The sequence below is a fragment of the Loxodonta africana genome, chromosome X, assembly GCF_030014295.1.
Source record: "Loxodonta africana isolate mLoxAfr1 chromosome X, mLoxAfr1.hap2, whole genome shotgun sequence".
Classification (NCBI taxonomy): domain Eukaryota; kingdom Metazoa; phylum Chordata; class Mammalia; order Proboscidea; family Elephantidae; genus Loxodonta; species Loxodonta africana.
This window is the reverse complement of record NC_087369.1, coordinates 116,020,688-116,040,515: the sequence shown is the minus strand read 5'-3', so window position 1 is coordinate 116,040,515 and position 19,828 is coordinate 116,020,688. Positions and strand designations below refer to the sequence as shown.

The 19,828-nt window shown below is 35.4% G+C and overlaps 1 protein-coding gene across 10 annotated transcripts in view; it reads right to left on the bottom strand.

Moving 5' to 3' along the window:
* DIAPH2 (diaphanous related formin 2) overlaps window positions 1–19,828 on the bottom strand; it is a 940,735-nt gene that overhangs the window by 862,605 nt on the left and 58,302 nt on the right. For 9 of the 10 annotated variants that reach the window (XM_064277942.1, XM_064277941.1, XM_064277943.1 and 6 more), the window contains exons 2-3: window positions 16,965–16,997; window positions 14,098–14,274 (exon numbers count right to left, since the gene is read on the bottom strand). In XM_064277942.1, coding sequence (XP_064134012.1) covers window positions 14,098–14,274; window positions 16,965–16,997 — 210 coding nt within the window. The remainder of the gene's footprint in view (window positions 1–14,097; window positions 14,275–16,964; window positions 16,998–19,828) is intronic. The other variant, XM_064277944.1, reaches the window with a different exon arrangement.

Genomic DNA, 19,828 nt, shown 5'->3' with positions numbered 1-19,828 from the left:
ATATTTTTATTTGCTTTACATTCACCAGCATTTTTTATACCTATAAATCTGCTGCGTAAGTTGATCGGGAATGCGTACAATTCACATAAAGAGAAGCAACCACAATGACTCATTTTATTCTTATAGAAATAAGATATTAGGCAGCTAATACTTCCCACTAATTAGGCAGCTAATACTTCCAAATCATGTAACTCTAGCTTTATGATACAATAATGAAAGCAAATAGAGCAATATTCGTAATTCAATTATAATTCTAAATAATGAAATTGAGTATGAAACTACTTTTAAATACAATGAATTTTTATAGTACTCAAAATACAAAAGCAAGCTTTTACTATGTTTAACATTTACTTAATAATTTCCACAATGCATGAGAGGAATGTAGCATTTTGTAGTTTTTAAAAAATAATTAATTGGCCACTTGTAATATTTTTAAAGTCACTTTTGTAAATAGCCATTTTTCTCCTTCTACATATACCATGATGCAATTTTTTCATTATACACAAATTCCTTTACTTCTTCAGAAAATAAATACTATATTCTTAAAATTATTACTCAGGAGTAACCTTAGAGTGAAATGAGATGGTTAAAAGTTGAATTAGCTACCTATTTATTCATTTGTATTATAATTCATATTTTCACTCTCATTCTCTCTCCATAAATTTTTTAACAGATGACAGTACAATTTTTAAAACTCTCCCCTGGTCTTCTAACATCATTTTCTATTTTCCTATCTCTTCTACTGTGTTTATTTTTTTATTTTAATTATTATTTGCTTTTTGAGAAGGAATAGTCAAACGTTTACATTTTTACATCTCTTCTTTCACTATAAGACAGAGATAACACTTACTCCTTCTTTTTATAAATGTGCTCTTTTATTAAGTGTTATTTCTTTCTACCACATCTTGAGCCCAGTTTAAAGCTAGATTTTCTACTTGCTAGTTTTAAATCTTAACTTGACTTCACCATCAATTGTTTGCCCTCTTCCCTCTCCTTCTCAATAGTAATTATTCAAATATCCTCCAACTCCTGTGCTGAGAGGACCTGTAACCCTGAAGAGAATGAACCAATGATACGCTGTACCAAAAATATACCCTAGCATGAACAGTGATTATAGTTATGTTTAATTACTTTAAGATCATAAATTTTTCCGTATTTGTTAATTTTTTTCTGAAGATATGTTCTCTACTTTTTAAAATTCCAATGAAAGTACCAGAGATTTTTTTACATAATTAAATAACTGGCCAATTCTATCTAGAATTAATTAACCACCTTGTGTTTTCAAAAGGTACAGTTAGCTTTACCTACCTATAGATTCTAACCACATAACATAGAGAAGCTTAGATGGAAAACCAAATTGAAGGAAAAAAATGTCTAAGTACGTTATCTCTAAAAATAGTATAGAGGCAAAGCAGAAAAAAAAGTGAATGTTACTGAGTATGGCACAAAACTTTATCTACTTCTACTTTCAGGTCCTGTTGGAGGGATTCTACTTTGAAAACCTACATATACCTCTCTGTCATCAAGAGTGGAAATACAGAACACATATTTAGATATTAGAAAACAGATATTTTTATTTTCCTATAATCTTTAATCTTGAGCTCAACACTGGACCGGGGGTTTCCACAGATTACATAAATCCAGAGATTACACAAAGGATCCATTAGGGCTTAGAAAGGAAATATTTATTTTTAATGAAAAAATAAAAATAATAATCTTTACTAATATTTAACATGTAAATAAACAATGCAGCCTTCATTGGATCCACAGACTCATATGATACAAGAGGTATCTTAGAGGAAGAGTGGGGCATTCATAATGCATGTTTGTTCACTTTCTGAGTATTGCAACATACTATATACGTTAAGCGGATTTACAGATTATTTTATCCAGTTTTAATTAAATCAACGCTCATAATATGGAAAGGTGGTTTTAAAAAGATTCCTGCAAATACAACAGATTGGGATAATAAGATAATACTAACAGTGCAAGAACAAGAGAATAAGAAGATTCTAAGCTGTTATACCTCCAATTCATACTTACGAGCCTCATCAGTCACGTTAAATGGTAGAAATAATTAAAATCTAGCACTAATAAGAAACTGACCCCACAAGATTGAAATTACCAAAATAATTCCTTATTTTAAATATGGATGTATATCCATCATCAATTATGACCCTCAATCTAAGTGTATAATGTACCTTGAAATACTAGATAAGGATAGTATAACCTACCCACTGTCGTAGAACCAATTTCGACCCATAGCAAGCCCACAGGGTTTCCAGGGCTGTAAATTTTTCTGGAAGCTGACTGCCACATCTTTCTCCTGCAGAGTGTCTGATGGGTTCGAATTGCTGACCTTCTGGTTAGCGGCCAAGCGCTTTAAAGGCTACCTCAAATTAGCTATTTAAAAGCCAAGTATCCAGATCATGAAGAAAGGCTTCTCCAGTTTTCTCAGCAATAATTACAATCATGTGATACTCAATCTAGTACGTTAGTGAAGTTTTGTAAACTTAATGACAACTGCTTAGAAACCTTTTTTTTAATTATTTTCTTTCTTTAATAGCAAAAGACAAAAGGTTCCATGACGCTGGGGAAACCCTTGGTAAAAGCAGCTGAAATAATACATGTAAAACATGGCAGTAACTGAAACACATTCCCTTGTCAGCAAATACTGTCAGAAGACACATAGAAATCATTGGTGAAAATTTGCTGAACAGATATTAGAAAAATTACGCAGTGTGGGAGGTTTACTAGAGTTGGATGAAAATACAGCCTTTAAAAACATCTAAGCTTATAGTATGTGCAAGATTGTTTCAACAATGAAATATATAAACTACTTTTCTTTGAATCACTAAAGAAAAGATCTAACAGAGAAGATACCAAAAATAAATGATGTGTACTTCCAAAAAAAAAAATGTTATGCATAAACTCTAAGTGCGAAGGATTCTTGAATAAGGTAACCCCACATGTGAAATCCAGCCATTGCAAAAAGGAAGTTTAAACTGAAATACACAGTATTATAGAAAGTTAAAAATGTACTATTTTTAAATAAAAGCAAGATATTTTAAATACAGTCAAATATTTACAATATTTTTAAGTGAGAGAGGAAGTGACTGGAAACATAACTTAAGAGTTAGCTCTGGTTATCTCAAGACAATTTAAAAACTGTTCAAATATAGCATGACTTTTTCATTTACAAAAAAGGCAAGTAACCTCTTGACATTTTAACAGTTAGTAAGAAAATAACTGCTTTTCCAATGAACTTTATTGAAAAAGACATACACTGGCAGACCCAACTTCCCAGTCAAGCCCCTTCACCCTTGTTTGAATTACCTCTTCCTCCTCTTTTCTAGTATTGGATAGCAATGGCTGGAGTGGATGTAAATAAACAAACAGGATGATGACGGTCAACACGCTAAGGATGTGAAAGTAAAAATAGGGAGAGCCTGTGTCCCTGATATCATGAAGACTCATTTATTAAAGCCCATTTTGAACCCATGTATTTAATTTTTTTTTTTTTTTAAAAAAAGCAACATTCCAGATTAGTTGCAAGAACAACTTACTGTCATCGAGGAAGACGGAAATTTACTAGCCATGGCTGAGCAAGAAACCTCTGCTTGATTCATGGATTGAACTGAGAAAAGTATTGATACTATGATTTAATAAGTGATGCTAAGAATGTTCCATTTGGACCTATGTGTAAAAAAAATTTTTTTTTTTATCACCCTGGTGGCGTAGTGGTTAAATGCTACGGCTGCTAACCAAGAAGTCGGCAGTTCCAATCCGCCAGGCGCTCCTTGGAAACTCTATGGGGCAGTTCTACTCGGTCCTCTAGGGTCGCTATGAGTCGGAATCGACTCGAGGGCAGTGGGTTTGGTTTTTTTGTTTGGTTATCTTTGTCCAATTTATGTTTCAACTATGACAGACATTAACCCAAATATCAAAATAAAATGAACTTGGAAGTAAACCTTCTAATTACTGTCTGTTTTTAAACAAGATACATTTAAACATTTAAATTTAAAATTAAGCATTTAAACATTGACACTGCTCTCACTGAAGAGTTACTAATTATGACAGTAAAGACTTCTGTACCATTAATAAACAAAATTATTTTAAATCATTTAAAATATTGTTCATCTCAATGTTTTTCTCATCTTTTACTTACTATGTTGTATTTTATAATTATATAATATTAGTACATATAAACATGTATATAATTTTTCAATAAAATATATTGGCATTACTTGCGCTAATCTTTTTTTTTTCTCCAATGGGGTGGAAAATCAAAAAGTTTATAGAGGCTACTGCAAGTGGGCCAGGGGTTAGCAAACTTTTTTCTGTAAAGGTTCAAAAACCAGCCAGACAGTAAATACTTTAGGCTTTGCTGGTCACACAGTCTCTGTCTGAACTATTCCACTCCGCAGTTGTAGCACAAACACAGTAATAGACAATCCATAAACAAATGAGTGGGGTCGTGTCCAATAAAATTTTATTTATGAACACTAAAATTCATACGATTTTCACGTGCTAGGAAACAGTCTGCTTTTGTAGGCTGTGCAAAAACAGGCTACCGTAGTTTGCAAACCTCTAGTTTGGACTATAAATCCCCTGAGGCAAGGATAGTGTCTCTGGCATCTTTACGTCCCCTGCACCATACAAAGCAGCTAGTATTCAGCAGAGAGTTGTCAAATAAAGTTCCCCTTGGCACAGCAATTGTCTTTTCTTTTATGTTTCTACAATTACACTTTATGCTCTAATGTAGCACCCCCATGAGAACATAAGCTCCTTGATGGTAGGGATTTTCTCTGAGTTGTTCACTGTTCTCTCCTCAGAGCTTAGAACAGTAACTGGCACATAGAAGGCACTGAACCTTGATGAGCTGAATTGTTCAGACTTTCAGAACATTTTAAATGCCAAACAATAAATACTGAAATTCCAGAAGGGACAGTAGGTTTTATAGCATATTTAGATCTTCCCTGCTTCCTCCCTGAGCCCCTAGGTTGGGCTAAGTACCCACAGTAGCCTTTTACGGCTATCCTGCTGTTGTATTTACTGGGTGCTGTCAAGTCGATTTCGACTCAGAGACCCCATGTGACAGAGTAAAACTGCCCCATAGGATTTTCTAAGAAGCAATCACTATGGGAGCAAATTGCTAGGTCTTTCACCTGTGGAGCTGCTGTGTGAGTTTAAACTCCCAACCTTTTGGTTAGCAGCCGAGCATCTAACTGTTGCACCACCAGGGTTCCTTACAGCTATCCTATTATTGTTATTAGGGGCCATCGAGTCAATTTTGAATCATAGTGATCTCATGTGACAGAGCAGAACTGCGCCATGAGGTTTTCTAGGCTGTAATCTTTATGGGGGCAGCTTGCCAAGTCTTTTCTTTCACGGAGCCACTGGGTGGGTTTGAACTGCAGACCTTTTGGTTAACAGCTGAATGCTTAACTGTAGTGCCACCAGAGCTCCTACAGCTATCCTAGTACTATGCAAATAATTCATTTACTTGCTTGTCTCCCTGATTAAACTCTGGGCTCTATGAGGGCAGGAGATGTGTTGAATTCATCTTTGCACCCTTAGCACCCAGCATACTACCCAGCACATTGTATGCAGTCAATAAATGGTTGCTGAAATGCATTCATGGCTATAAATACTAGAATATTTTATATCGGAAAAAATACATTTTTGAAAATATTTCTAGGTATAATCCAAGAATACCCAAACCCCACTGCTGTCAAGTCAATTCTGACTCATAGCGACCCTATACGACAGCAACCCCATAGGGTTTCCAAGGCTGTAAATCTCTATTGAAGGAGACTGCCACATCTTTGTCCCATGGAGTGGCTGGTGGGTTCAAACAGCTGACTTTTCAATTAGCAGCTGAGCATTTTAACCATTGCACTACCAGGACTCCTCTAATCCAAGAATAGAGACAGTGAATTATTAAGTTTACCAGCTACAATTTGAGTAAATTTGAGAACCTAGTTCCCTTCATTCCTTTCCTGGAACTCCTGTCCTGCCCCTTCAATTGTCAGCCTTAGGTGAGAATTATAGACGGTAAGGAAATTAAAGGGAAACCCTGGTGGCGTAGTGGTTAAGTGCTACAGCCGCTAACCAAAGGGTCGGCAGTTCAAACCCACCAGGCACTCCTTGGAAACTCTATGGGGCACTTCTACTCTGTCCTATAGGGTCGCTATGAGCTGGAATCGACTCGACGGCAATAGGTTTGGTTTTTTGGTTAAGGAAATCAAAAACTGACCCAGACTTAGTACCATTTAGACCTATTTATTGGGTAATATTTGCTCATCTTTTATAAACTTTTAGAAGTTATTGGGTAATATTTGCTCATCTTATATAAACTTTTAGAAGTTTGTGTAAGAAAACAAAATATATTGTATAGGAATGATGCTAGTCTAATGATACAGAATAGGGATATTGAAAATGTAAATGTAACCAATAGAAATTATGCTCTCTAGACAATTCTAGGAGCCCTGGTATCTTTTATTATGCAACAGTTAAGTGCTCAGTTGCTAACTAATTTTGTTGTGAGTCAAAATTGATGGTACCTAACAACAACAGACAATATCTGAAAATCTAATCATTTCTGAAAATTATTTCATGGCTTATTATAGATTTTAAGACCTCTTCTACTGAAAATTTATTTTATGGTAACAACAATTAATTAAAATTATTTATGCTAAGAGCACTAAACAGTTCTCATCCAAGCTAACCTGCTTCTGAAAGGCTGGGGTTGGATGAGACAGAAAACTCATAATAGCAGTCTGAGGAGAACAAGTATGCTTGGGTTAGTGTACAACACCTGATGTGTAAGGTCTAACATTCTACTAAATTGGTGAAAGGCAAAAGTGAGAGAATAAAAATTAAAAGCTTTGAGATTATTTATGAGACTTCTAACAGAGGGAATATGGGATAGATAATTTAGTATTTATTGCATATAACCATAAACCCAAGAAAACCAAACCCATTGCCATCGAGTCTATTCCGACTCATAGAAACCATATGGGACAGGGTAGAACTGACAAAGAGGGTTCCCCAAGGCTGTAATCTTTACAGAAGGAGACCACCACATCTTTCTCCACATATATCTATACTATGATTAAATTATGTCAAAAATGTGAAATATATAAATTTGCTGAATAAAAGCAAAGTGTAAAACATCACATTTGCACATATAATCATGTATCAGAAGTTGCCTTTAATAAATGAGATTGAAATGAAGTGTGCCTAGAAATTCATTATAAATCACTAGACTCATCCTTTGCATAAGACAAAACTATTTAAATATCTGTATTAGAACACATTCCTTATTGACATATCTATATGAATCCAATGTCACCAATTGGTAAACTGGACCTGGATTCAATAGATACTTGTGCTAACAGGAAAAAAAAAAAAACCCAAACCCATTGCCATTGAGTCGATTCTGACTCAAAGCTAATATAAATCAAAATCCAACTTGAACTTCCAAGAAGTTTCCGTGTTTATTCTTTTAAGCTTAAAATGGAAACTCCCTTATTCCCTTTCAAAAAGAGAGAGAGAACAATTGCATACTAAAGAGCAATAAGGTTCAAAAGGAAATGCAATAGTCCATATGCATTTCACTCCTTGCTCCAATTACATTAACTCTGTTTGGGTAAAAAAGAAGTTATCACTGTTAAACATTTAATAGTCCCTAAATTTTTTTAAGCAGTATATTCAGTGTACAAACAGCAGTTCAGTTATTTTCAGTTAGCTCAAAGGCGATGCTAATTTACAATGTTGAATTCAACTGAAACGTTATTCAACTGAAGCATTACTGATTTCCCTATGTTTAAAGTAGAAAAAAGGAGACATTTCATCCAATGCTAAAGAGAGACAATACAAAATGTCTCTGGTTAACACATACGATTAGAGAAAGGTTATGGATATAAACCTTTAAATTTGAATTAGGCGTTAAAGATGATGGTTAATACCACTATAATTCAGTCAATTCTAAAGTTGCCAAAAAAAAAAAAAAGGAAGCCGTACTGTTGTGGTCCTACTACCTTTCCCTACTAGTGGAAGATTTGAAAACATGACTCTGGGCAGAGGGGAGGAGCAGGAGTCTTGAAGAGCAATGATAATTTACCCCATGCAGTTAATTATAAAAATTATAGAAAAAAACAAGGTATTTTTAGATCTTCAAAGTTTTAATGAAAGAATCACTTTCCAATTTTCAATTACTGGTTTGTGACTATACAGAATTCAGTTTTACAAACTATGGAAGACACACTGATAATAAAGAGCTTGTGCTCTATAAAATAAACAATCATCTAAAAACTTCAAATCTGGAGCTTTAAATCTATCAGCAATAACCACTGATACCATTACCCAGAAGATCCATCTATAATAATTTCACTGATTATCTACAATATGAAAAGTGATGTACCAATGCATAGAACAGATGTCAGTCAATGGAACATTAGTAACCTGCTATTTTTTTTTTTTAATACACTAGTAAGCAAAACTTAACCACTCAAATCTTTCAATTAACTGGACTTGTTTCAGGATTTTACTTACCCATAAAGAGTCAGGAAATCCTGGTGCCAAATGTCAGCAGTTCAAATCCACCAGGCACTCCTTGGAAACTCTATGGGGCAGTTCTATTCTGACCTATGGGGTCGCCATGAGTTGGATGGAGTTGCTATGAGTTGGAATCGACTCAGCTGCAATGGGTTTTGGGTTTTTTTCATAAAGAGTCAAGTGATTTTTAGAATGAGTTATTAGCAATTAAATAAAACAGCTAATACTTAAAAAACATATCCTGGGATAATTTTAGATTTAGCCCAGTGTACCCTATTATCTACATCTACAACCCTATAAAATAACTGCTGTTGAAAGATGTGATCCTCAGGTGTAACAAGAGTTTCGATTATCGGACTAAGAGAGTAAGGATTATGTTGAACACTGTCTTTAAGTTTTTCACCAAAATTTCACCAAAATATATCATTACCCAGAAATTCCAAAAAAGAAACTGTATTAGCAATCTCAAGGTAATTTGCTTCTTGTCAAATATCTTACTTGCTATTACTATGTATCGTTCTGTCGTTAGGTGCCATCAAGTCGGTTCCGACTCATAGCGACCCCTACGCACAGCAGAACAAAACACTGCCTGCTCCTGCGCCATGCTCACAATCGTTGCTATGCTGGAGCCCACTGTTGCAGCCACTGTGAATAATGATGTACTATTTTATGCAATTATTTAAAACATTCTATTCCTCAGGGTGTTATCCTAAAACACATACATAGTATTTAGGCGGAACGGTCTAAACATTTAGCAGTTATTTAAAATCGAAAAAAGCCAATCAACAGGAACACCACAATAAAGGGTAACATCAAGGGAAACAAGATTGTCATAACAACCATCCAGTAGGACAAGAACATATTTTACATTATTTGTACAAGGAAGGATGCTCACAGGAGTGAAATAAAAAAGGGATTCATACCTGAAAATCTACTTCTGTGTTTTAGAAACAGAATGACTTAAGTGCCTTCTCCCAATCAACTGTAATAATGACATTTTAACAGTTTGCCATTACTAAACTGTTAGCCTCTTTCTTTTCAATTTACGATCTAGAAAAAGCTATTACGGACAATTTTCCATCATCAGCGGGAAATAATCAATCCTTGGCTGGCTTTACCTGCTACAGCACATACCCCCCCAAGTTGCCTTTTACTTCCAGTCAGTGTAAGTGCAAGGAAAGCTTATTAATTTTGCATTTACCTTAAAGGAAACATTATTATACATGCTACCAAAATGCCAAATTACTGAGCTAAGTTACTTAACCTCCTTCTAAGCCTCAATTTCCTTATCTGTAAAATGGGTCATAATATGTTGCCTACTTTGTGGCATTGTCATAAGAATCGGCTGAAATAATACACATAGCTTGTTTAGTGGTATGCATGGCTAATAAGTGCACGGTAAGCGAAAAGCTATGCTTATTAACAAAAATAAACTGTTCGCCGTAAGCTGATTACAGTCAAACCAAAGATAATGATACAGAAAATACATAATGTTCAAGGTAAAAGTAGACTTCTCTCAAAGAAGGCATTGTCCCTTTTTCAAAACATTTCTTTTTTTAATCTTTTGTTTGTTACTTTTAATGAACTCATATTTCTCTCCGATTTCCTATTCCAAAATTCCCATAGAAGGAAAGATTCCCATTAAGGAAAACGTGGCATCAAGTTGTGTGTGTGTGTATATATATATATATTAAAATCATATTTATTAGTCCAACAAGCAAATCTTTTAAAACTGTAACAAATTTAGAGAGGAAAATAGTAATTTTCTGATGAAACATTAAAATAATATTCAAACCACAAAATAGAAATGTACAAAAATTGAAAACATTGTACACAAATTGAAAAGAAAAAATTACTAAGAATAATTTTTGCTTAGGGCTACATTTACATAAAACACACTCGTGAAGTTGAAGCAGAAGGAGCAAGGGGAAAAGGTAGAAGACAGGGGTATATCAACTTTTTCACTGAGTGAACTGGGAAGCCATTGTAGGAATCTGAGAAGATCAGTGACATGATATTGCTCAAGTTTTCTTCTGTGTTGAGAATATACTGTAGAAGGTCAAGGGTGGATATAGTGAGACCACTTAGGAGGCTACTGTGGTAGTGGGTGAGATTTCAACCAATGTGGCACCAATGCAGGTAGTGTTAGTGGAATTTAATAATGGATCAAATGTGGGGAAGTGAGAGAGACTAGTCAAGAGCAATTCTAAGGTGTTTGGTCTGAGTAACTGGTAAGATGAAGATGCCAACAACTTAGAAGGGGAAGACTTTGGGTGGACTTGTAGGGGACTATAATTAGTTTTGCATATGCTACTTTTAAGCGGTATATTAAACGTCTAAAGATCCCTGGGTGAAGCAAACAGTTTGCACTTGTCTACTAGCCAAAAGGTTGGCAGCTTGATCCCACCCAGCAGCACCGCAAAAGAAAGGCCTGGCAATCTGCTTCTGTAAAGATTACAGCCAAGAAAATCCTATGGTGCTCAGTCCTACTCTGTAACACATGGGATCACCATGAGTTACAATCAACTCAGTGGCAACGGTTTTGGTTTTTTAATTAGACATTCAAGGAAAGAGGTCGATTAGAGAGCTGGATATTATAAGCCTGGAGTTCAGGTGTGAGGATGAAACTGGAGATAAATGTGAGAACTGTGAGCATATAAATGGATTTTAAAGCCATAGGACTGGATGCAATTACCAAAAAAAGTAGTGTAGACAGAAAACAGATGTCCAAGGACTGATCGCTGGGCTACTCCAAAATTTAGAGGTTGGAGCAAGACCAGGAGGATGGGAGGAAGACTAGTTTGCAGACTGTTTTAATAGTCTACGAGAAACAACTAGAGAGGGATATTGTCTAAATTAGGGCAAGAGCAGTTGGAGGACAACTGAGGACACAGATGCAAGAGTCATTGCAAAAGCAGAACAAATGGGATTTGGCAAGCAATTAGATAAAGAAGTGAGGGAGAAAATGAATGGAGTGGAAGACAGCCCTGAAGGGTTGAGCTCAAGCAAACTGGAGTGTGGCAATGCCACTGATGAGCTCAGAGAAACTACTTATGCTATGAGAAGTAGCAACTGAATTGGTCATCAGATTAAAACTGTCAGTATAATTTTTCAGCGAAGAAAAAATATGGTGATAAAAAGTGTTAATAATGTCAAAGAATGCTTCTATTGTTGTTGGCACTGTTTTGCGGGGTTAAGCTAAGAGAGGACAACAGAGCTGCTGCCAGGTAAGGGGTGATCAGGAAATACTGGCAATGAAAGAAAGAACAGGGATTTCTTTGATAAAGTGAAAGAAATGGAACAAACATTTATAAAAATGTTTATACAGAAAGCTTATATGCCAGATACTGTTCTAGGAATATTTAACTCCCTTAATCCTAAAAATAACCATATGAGGTAGATACACTAATACCTTTGCCACGTTAAGGAAAATAAAGTTTAGAGAGGTTATATAACCTCCTCAAAGTGATGTGATTAATGGCAGAGCCAGAAGTCAAACCCGCCCACCAATACATAATATATGTTCAGTAGAATTAAGAGTCTGAGAGAGGTAAAATAGGTGGTTTAGCTTCCAAGGAGAATTTCAGATTTAAGCGTCTTAGAGGGTGAATCATTTCCGTTGATGACACAGGCCAACGTGCAGTCACACCTGTAAGTAATTATTATGGATGGAATTGTGTCCTCCAAAAAGATATGTTAAAGTCCTAGCCCTTAGTACTTGTGTCAGTGTTACCTTGTTTGGAAATGGGGTCTTGGAAGATGTTATCAGTTAACATCAGGTCATACTGGAGCAGGGTGGGTCCTAATCCAATATGAGTGGCAACCTTATAAAAGAAGACACAGACACACACACAAAAGGGGAAGGCAGCTATGTGAAGATGGAGTAATGCTGCAGCTGCAAGCCAAGGAACACCTTCGACTACCACAAGCTGGGAGAGACAAGAAAAGATCTTCCTCTAGAGCCTTCGGAGAGAACATAGCTCTGCTTAAACCCTGAATTTGAGCTTCTGGCCTACAGACCTGTGAAACAATACACTTCTGTCGTTTTAAGTCACCCATTTTGTGATACTTTATTATATCAGCCTCTGTGTCTATATAAAAAAAACTATCTCTGTGCCTATCTTAAAATAGATACACAGGTCAGAGTTTAGCAAATTCAGAAACTAAGAGCAAAAAAGCATTGAAGAGGTTACCAACAGTTTAAATCACCAAAATGAGTAACAAGAGAAAAGGTGAAAAGAAAAATTTAAGCAGGTGCTATTATCATCAAGAAAGGTCAGCAGATAACAGGAGAAAAGTTGGCTAAATGATGGTTCAAAGAAAATGCCATGGAAAGAGCAGTGGGAAAAAGAGTATACCACAGGACCGGGAAGGAAGGGTTGTAGCTAGATAGAAGGACTGGTAGACAAGTTGAAAGACAAAAGGAATTTGTTAGTATTCATTCAAAAACTTGCCAGGAATATTCACTGAAGGCCTAGTAACTCTTCTTGGCACCGGAGGGAGACAGTGGGGGTGGTGGTAGGTGTAGTGATAAGATGGTTCCATAGTGGGCAGCGTAAGAAGGCCTAAGATTTCAGTAATTCTTAACTTACTCTTTTGGCATGAGTGAAGGGTCATTGAAGCCCCTGGGGACTCTAAGTCCAGATAAATAAAAAATCAAAAACCAAACCCAGTGCCTTCGAGTTGATTCTGACTCAGCAACCCTACAGGACAGAGTAGAACTGCCTCGTAGAGTTTCCAAGGAGAGCCTGGTGGATTAGAACTGCCGACCTTTTGGTTAGTAGCCACAGCTCTTACCCACTATGCCACCAGGGTTTCCTCCAGATAAAAAGACAGCCATAAAAAATTTTACAATGATAAGCGGGATAGAGTTTTAAACAAATGAATCCTGAATCAGGTTCCCCAGTTATTCTCTAGTCAAGCGTGCCAATGTAATATGATCCAATGCCTCATGTCAACTCTCTCCTAACACAAACTGCAGAATGCTCAAAATATCATATTTATTATCTAATCTAAGAAATAACCCAGACCACAAGCTATAAAATATAGGAAACATGCTAGAAAATGTAAGTTGTATGACTGCTGCCAATAGAACAAACTTGGATGAATTCATTTCTTTGTCCTTTCTACTACTTCTTACATATGCCCTCCCAGCTCTATTTCACACACCCAACAAGACACCTTGTGCTGTTTTCAGCAAAGTGGAATTAGGTCTGGTTTGCTATATACAAACAGACACACAAATTAGTTAATTGAACAACTGATTTAATGTGCCAGAGACTAATAAATGCTGGAGAGCAAAGATAAATAAGTCAGCCCCTGCTTCTAGGAGCACACAGTAGAAGAGAAAGACAGGTAAGATGCTTTAGCTCTAAAAACAGATACTTAAGAAAATAGTTCCGTTGGATCAACAAGTTTCTGGTCTCTCCTTTAGGTGATATAAACACAGTCCATACTAATGCACCTGCTAAAAACCTATTGCTATTCAGGGCACGCACATTTTTAAATTACAACAAAATTAGCGGTGTAACTTACCATCATTTTTTCAAAGAGATCCAGTACTTCCTTTTCTGACAAATTCAAAGATCGCTCATCATATAATGGCTGAGCTGCTGGAAACTCACTCATCGCAACTTGAGAATCAATAGGATGTTGAATAAGAGGTTTTTCTTTTCTGACAGTAGATTTTCTAAAACTTGTAATTCGGTCACGCTGCAAACAGAAAAAAATAAGCCCTAAGAAAGAGATCAAGAACCACGAACATGAAGAATCGAAACAACAAAATGGCACTTAGTACAATATATGATTACTGTCTTTTGACAAAATGTGATTTTAAGCAGCAAGCTCCAGTTAGAGATTGTACTATTTTGAAACCTTGAAGTAATTCTTCAGCCTCAGAAGTGGAGGGGGAGAAAAGTATTCTTCAAAAGTAAAACTTAGTCCCTTGTCATTCTTATTTTCCATAATAGGTAGGTGAAAAAAGTCTTAGATCAAAGTCCCGTGGTTGTTTAAGGTAAATGTATCTTTGATGGCAACTTCAGAAATATGAGAAACAGAGAAATGAAATGAGTGGAGCTTCTGATACCCAATTCTAAGGGGAAATTATGTGAATGTTTCTCTTCTCCAAAGTGGCAAACACTGGGACAAATATGTAGGAATAATTTCTCAGTGTAGCAGTACAGTATGGTGGTTAAGAGTGTGAACTCTGAAGCCAGACTACCTGGATTTGAATCTAGGCTTTTCCATTTACAAGAATCCTTGGTGGCGCAGTGGTTAAACCACTCGGCTGCTAACCAAAAGGTTGGCAGTTTGAACCCACCAGCCACTATGCGGGAGTAAGACATGGCAGTCTGCTTCCGTAAAGATTACAACCTTGGAAATCCTATGGGACAGTTCTACTCTGCCCTATAGGGTCACTATGAGTCGGACTCCACAGTAACGTTTTTGTTTGTTTTTTTGCCATTTAGGAACAGAGTAACCCTCTGCAAGTTAGTCTCACCATACCTGTATCCTCATCTTTAAAATGCGGAAAATGGTACTACTTACACCATAGGGTTATTGAAAGGTTTAAATAAATTAATATGCTTAGTGTGCCTAGCTGCTATTTATTGTTACTACTGTTATTATTATTTTCCTTTGCCCCCAAGTTTTTCTCCCCTAAAAAAAGAGACCAACAAGGAAGAAAAACAAAAATAAAACATCACCTTTCCATTAACTGGAAAAATAAATAGATATAATTCCTACAAATATTATTATGAAGAACTAGTTATTTTATGGATATTGACTTGGAGCCATTGATTGCATGTACAATCTCTTAATGATTAGCGTGCTATTGCACATAAAGTACGTTAATGATTTCGTCTGCACGTAAACAAGGCATTCTTTTTTAAACCACAAAATAATAGACGTAAAAAATTAGTAACGTACATAAAACTGAACACAACTCAGTTTTATTCTGGTTTCTGTTAAGAAGCACATGCACACCTTCAGCTCACATTAAACAAGCAGACGTGTTAAATATGAAGACAACGCATCTTCACTGCCGCGGGTACCAGAAATTTCACAAATTACCTTAATGTTACACAAAGCATCACAGAAATGATTACCACAGCTTATATAAAATTACGTTGACTCTCATTAAAAGAATATACCTTATACTTTATTGATTCAAAAAACACTTTTTTTTAATTGAAAGGTATACTTTGAAAGAAATACAAGCAGTCGTAAGCAGCTTATTTAGGATGACAAAAATGATTTGAGTACACGGTTGCTCACAAAGAGATTATATAAACCATAACATTTTAGACCTGGGAACAAACTTGAGAAATCATCTAGAGCAACTCTCTTAATTCAAAGAAAAAGTGACACCTAAAGTCACGAGCCCCCAGTTTCTAGTCCAGTGTTCACATTAAGATTCAGTACTTCAAATCATCTTGAACTATTTTTTTTTTCAAATTTTCTTTTAACTTTTTGAGGGAAATTAAGGTGCTTTAGAGATGCAGACTATCTTTAAACAACTCAAGAAAAAAATTAAGTAATCCCAAATAAGCTGAGCAGATATCAAACAGTTAAATTTCACTGAAAGATATGGTGGACATAAAAGCATTTAAATATGCAATCAACCATAAAAATCAACATATCTCTTTCCTTTCCCTTCATATCATTTACTGTTTCCTTTCGCAGTTCTGGCCATTTTACTGAGTAGGATTATTTACATATATATTTGATCTTTTGCTGTGTCCTTCATTTCTGTCTAGAAAATTGGCTTTTGCCTTCAGCTATATCTTGATAAGAAAATGAAGTTAAGCCACATACCTTGACCTCCTTAAAGCACAGGCAATATTAACATTATTTGTGGATAGGTAACTTCACAAAGAAAAAACTGACATAGCTTAAAACACCATTTAAATTTTTCTAGCAATAAAATGGTGCACTTAAATTTTGAGTCCACAACTTTTAATAAGTTTTACTACGAGAGACTCAGCTTGAAAATATTTAAGGTTTTTAAATGTAATAGCACATATCTGATAGGAAGGAAACGTAATTCCCTTTCTATTTGCAATTAATTTCCTCCAATATTATGCTTAACATATTCAGTCAATTGACTATCAATAAAGGACAGGTCTGTGTTTCCCAGAGTTAGATTTAGGTAGAGGTTTTTTTTTTAATTGTTTAGCATACATATCAGGATGGTATCAAAATTTTGCTGAGATTCCATATAATTGTTTATACTGATATTCAAGAAGAGAATTCACTCTAAAGACAATCTTCCATTTCACTATACTTTGTAAACATTCAGACATCTTATATCTTACATATATCAATGCTTTAATGTCCACCTACTTTAATAAAAAGACAACATGCATGAGTAATGCAATAACATGCTGCTAAGACCACCTTACCACATCATCTGCCAAAGTTTTTATTTGAATGTTCTATTAAAACCAAAAGGAAACAAAAAAAAGAAACACCTGTCAGATAAGAAAAATAATTCATAGCTCAAACAAGAAAATAATAATTGATCCTCATTTTTTTATATTATCAACTATAAATAGGAGAATTAAAAAGTTTGAATATAGAAACATACACATTCTTTATAAAAGAAAAAAAACTTGAAAGGTCAAAAAGTGAAAAAAGATATAGCAAAGTCATAAACTCAATTTTTTTTCAAAGCATTGTAATAAATAATGTTTTTAAGACACCTAAATTAAAAAAAAAAGACATGAACAACAAGAAAACTCACATTTAACAGTATAATGAAACAACTAGGTCTAAGAAGTCAGTGTTACACCTGATGGGTATTTAAATGACACCTTTTCCAGTATTCTAAATAAAATCAACTTTCTAATTCTGTTAATATATGCCCATTTCTCAAAAACTCCAACACAATTTTTGCATACAGTTTTCTACTTCTACTACCAAGAATCACTGGAAATGGTATGTTCTAGTTAATGAAATACAGTGGCTAATAAAAACTAATACATACCATATATAGTGATCCTTATTTAATGAATTAGAACACAACAAAGCTAAATACCTCACAATTTAGTAATCTTCCATGATTCAGAAGTTATTTTAAGATCCTACAATAACATAATAGCAGCATGAAGAGCAGTTATTATTTATATTACAAATATGTTGAAGTGTCAATTAAGAGATATAATTAGGAAAGAATCAGATTTTAAAATACTGGTTACTAGGAATTGAATTTAACCCTTCTGCCACATTCCATACATTTATTTCTTATAACAGAAGCTTAATAATGCTTTGTATTTTCATGCATGCTAAAAAATACTAAGAAAAATATGGTCATCTCACTGGTGTGGAGAGCGCCATTATGAATTTTAAGGAAATGAGAATTACTTGGTCCCAGAATCTCAGGAAATTGTTTTTGAATACTACCGACCAATTGCTGTTCAAGATCATTGCCACCTGGGTCACCTGGGGCAAACATACAATTATATATACAGCTCTTTTTCTACTTTTAATCCATTGATTCCCTCAGTGATCTAAACTTCTTTATCTTTGTACTATGTCTTCATTACACCCTGCTAACACAAAGCCCAATCGATCTTTACTGCCCAAAAAAAAGAAACAGGAGGGGGGATTATTTATATCAGAACTGAAGCCATTTTAAGAGAGATCAATTCACCCTAGGACCCTTTCTGCCAGGTATATTCTCTTTAATTTTCCCAGTGGGTTACAGAAGACTGTCATATGCACAGTGACAAGCTTCATGATTTCCTGTAATGTAAAATCAGAATAAACAATGGCAAAATACCAAAATGCCTCAACTAACCCTGCTATCATCCAGAAATATACCTGCCTCGCCTGTGTTATGATTTGAGCAAGATCATGCAGTTTTTCAAGTAACTCCTTCCCCTTCTTCCCACCCTTTGGGGTTAAAACTCAAGATTGGAAACACAACTTTATCTCTAAAGCAAGAATGCAGATTAGGAGAAAATATGATTTGCTTTAGTGAAATTTTTTAACTTCAGATGCACATGTGCCTGGAATGCTTCAAATCTGTATTGCAATTGAATATACCCTGACAGTTTAATCACTGGAGATAGGCACAAGAAAAAAAATATTGTTACCAATATTTCCAACTTGTTTTATGGGAAGAGATTGAGTCCTCTTCTCTTTCTCTCCCCACGCCTCTTTTTTGAGAATTAATATACTTTTGGTCCAAATTAAATCACACAGTATGGAGTTATATACTATTAGAGCAGGATAGAATTTGAAATTCTCTGGTCAAAACCTCTCACGTTACAAATAAGAAACTGGAGCCTAAAGAGGCTAAGGGACTTGCCCAAAGAACCTAGATCTGGTTATCAATAGACTAACTCTTAGTCAAAACATGGCTTTTACAGTTGGTACGGTCAAGCCATAGGACATTAAAATGACTTAATAAAATGAAACAGTCCATGATAATCTCAAAATCACAAATAACTCCCCACTCCCATAAATTGCATTTCCCCTTGGGTAACTATCTTTTGTCCCACTGCACAGGGGGTCAAGACCGTATCATCCAAAACACCATTCCTCTGGTACCCATAGTCCTTCCCCAATGCATCTTACCCATGTACGGAATTCACTTAGACTAAAATACTTATGCTCTTTGAGTGGCTAATTAATTAGGTATTTACCAAAAACAAACTACATACAAATTTAGATTATTCAGTCTTTCATAATGAGATTATTCAGTCTTCCTAATTCTGTCTTAATAATGCCAGAATTCTAAGAGTTAGAGCCCCTTCTCTCAGCTCTCCGTGTGTGGTCCAAAAACCAAAAACCCAGTGCCGTGGAGTCAATTCCGACTCATAATGACCCTATAGTGGTTAAAAAAAAAAAAAAAAAGTGGTAGGAGGGGAAAAATGGGTACACAATTAATAACTCAATGGAAACACTACATGAGCACAAAGGGGGCAAACCGTTGGCTCAGAGGGTCAGGAAAGACTTGAAAAAAGAGAGTAACATGTATGTTAATGGTACCAGCCACATTCCATTTGTCTAGGCTCAAGACTTCCATGTCACCTTAGTCTTCTCCTGCTTCTTGACAAGCAGTGGTCAACTTCCATGATAATCTTTCTGCACTTCCCTCAAAAACCATGCCAGTTTAGGTTCTAATCACTGTCATCAGCCTTCTAATGAATATCATGGCTTCCATTCTCTCCCTATTGCCAAAGTCATTTTCTTAAAGCAAAGCTCTGGTTCTAGCCATCATCGCCTCTTGCTTAGATTCCTTTAATAACTTCCTAGCCTG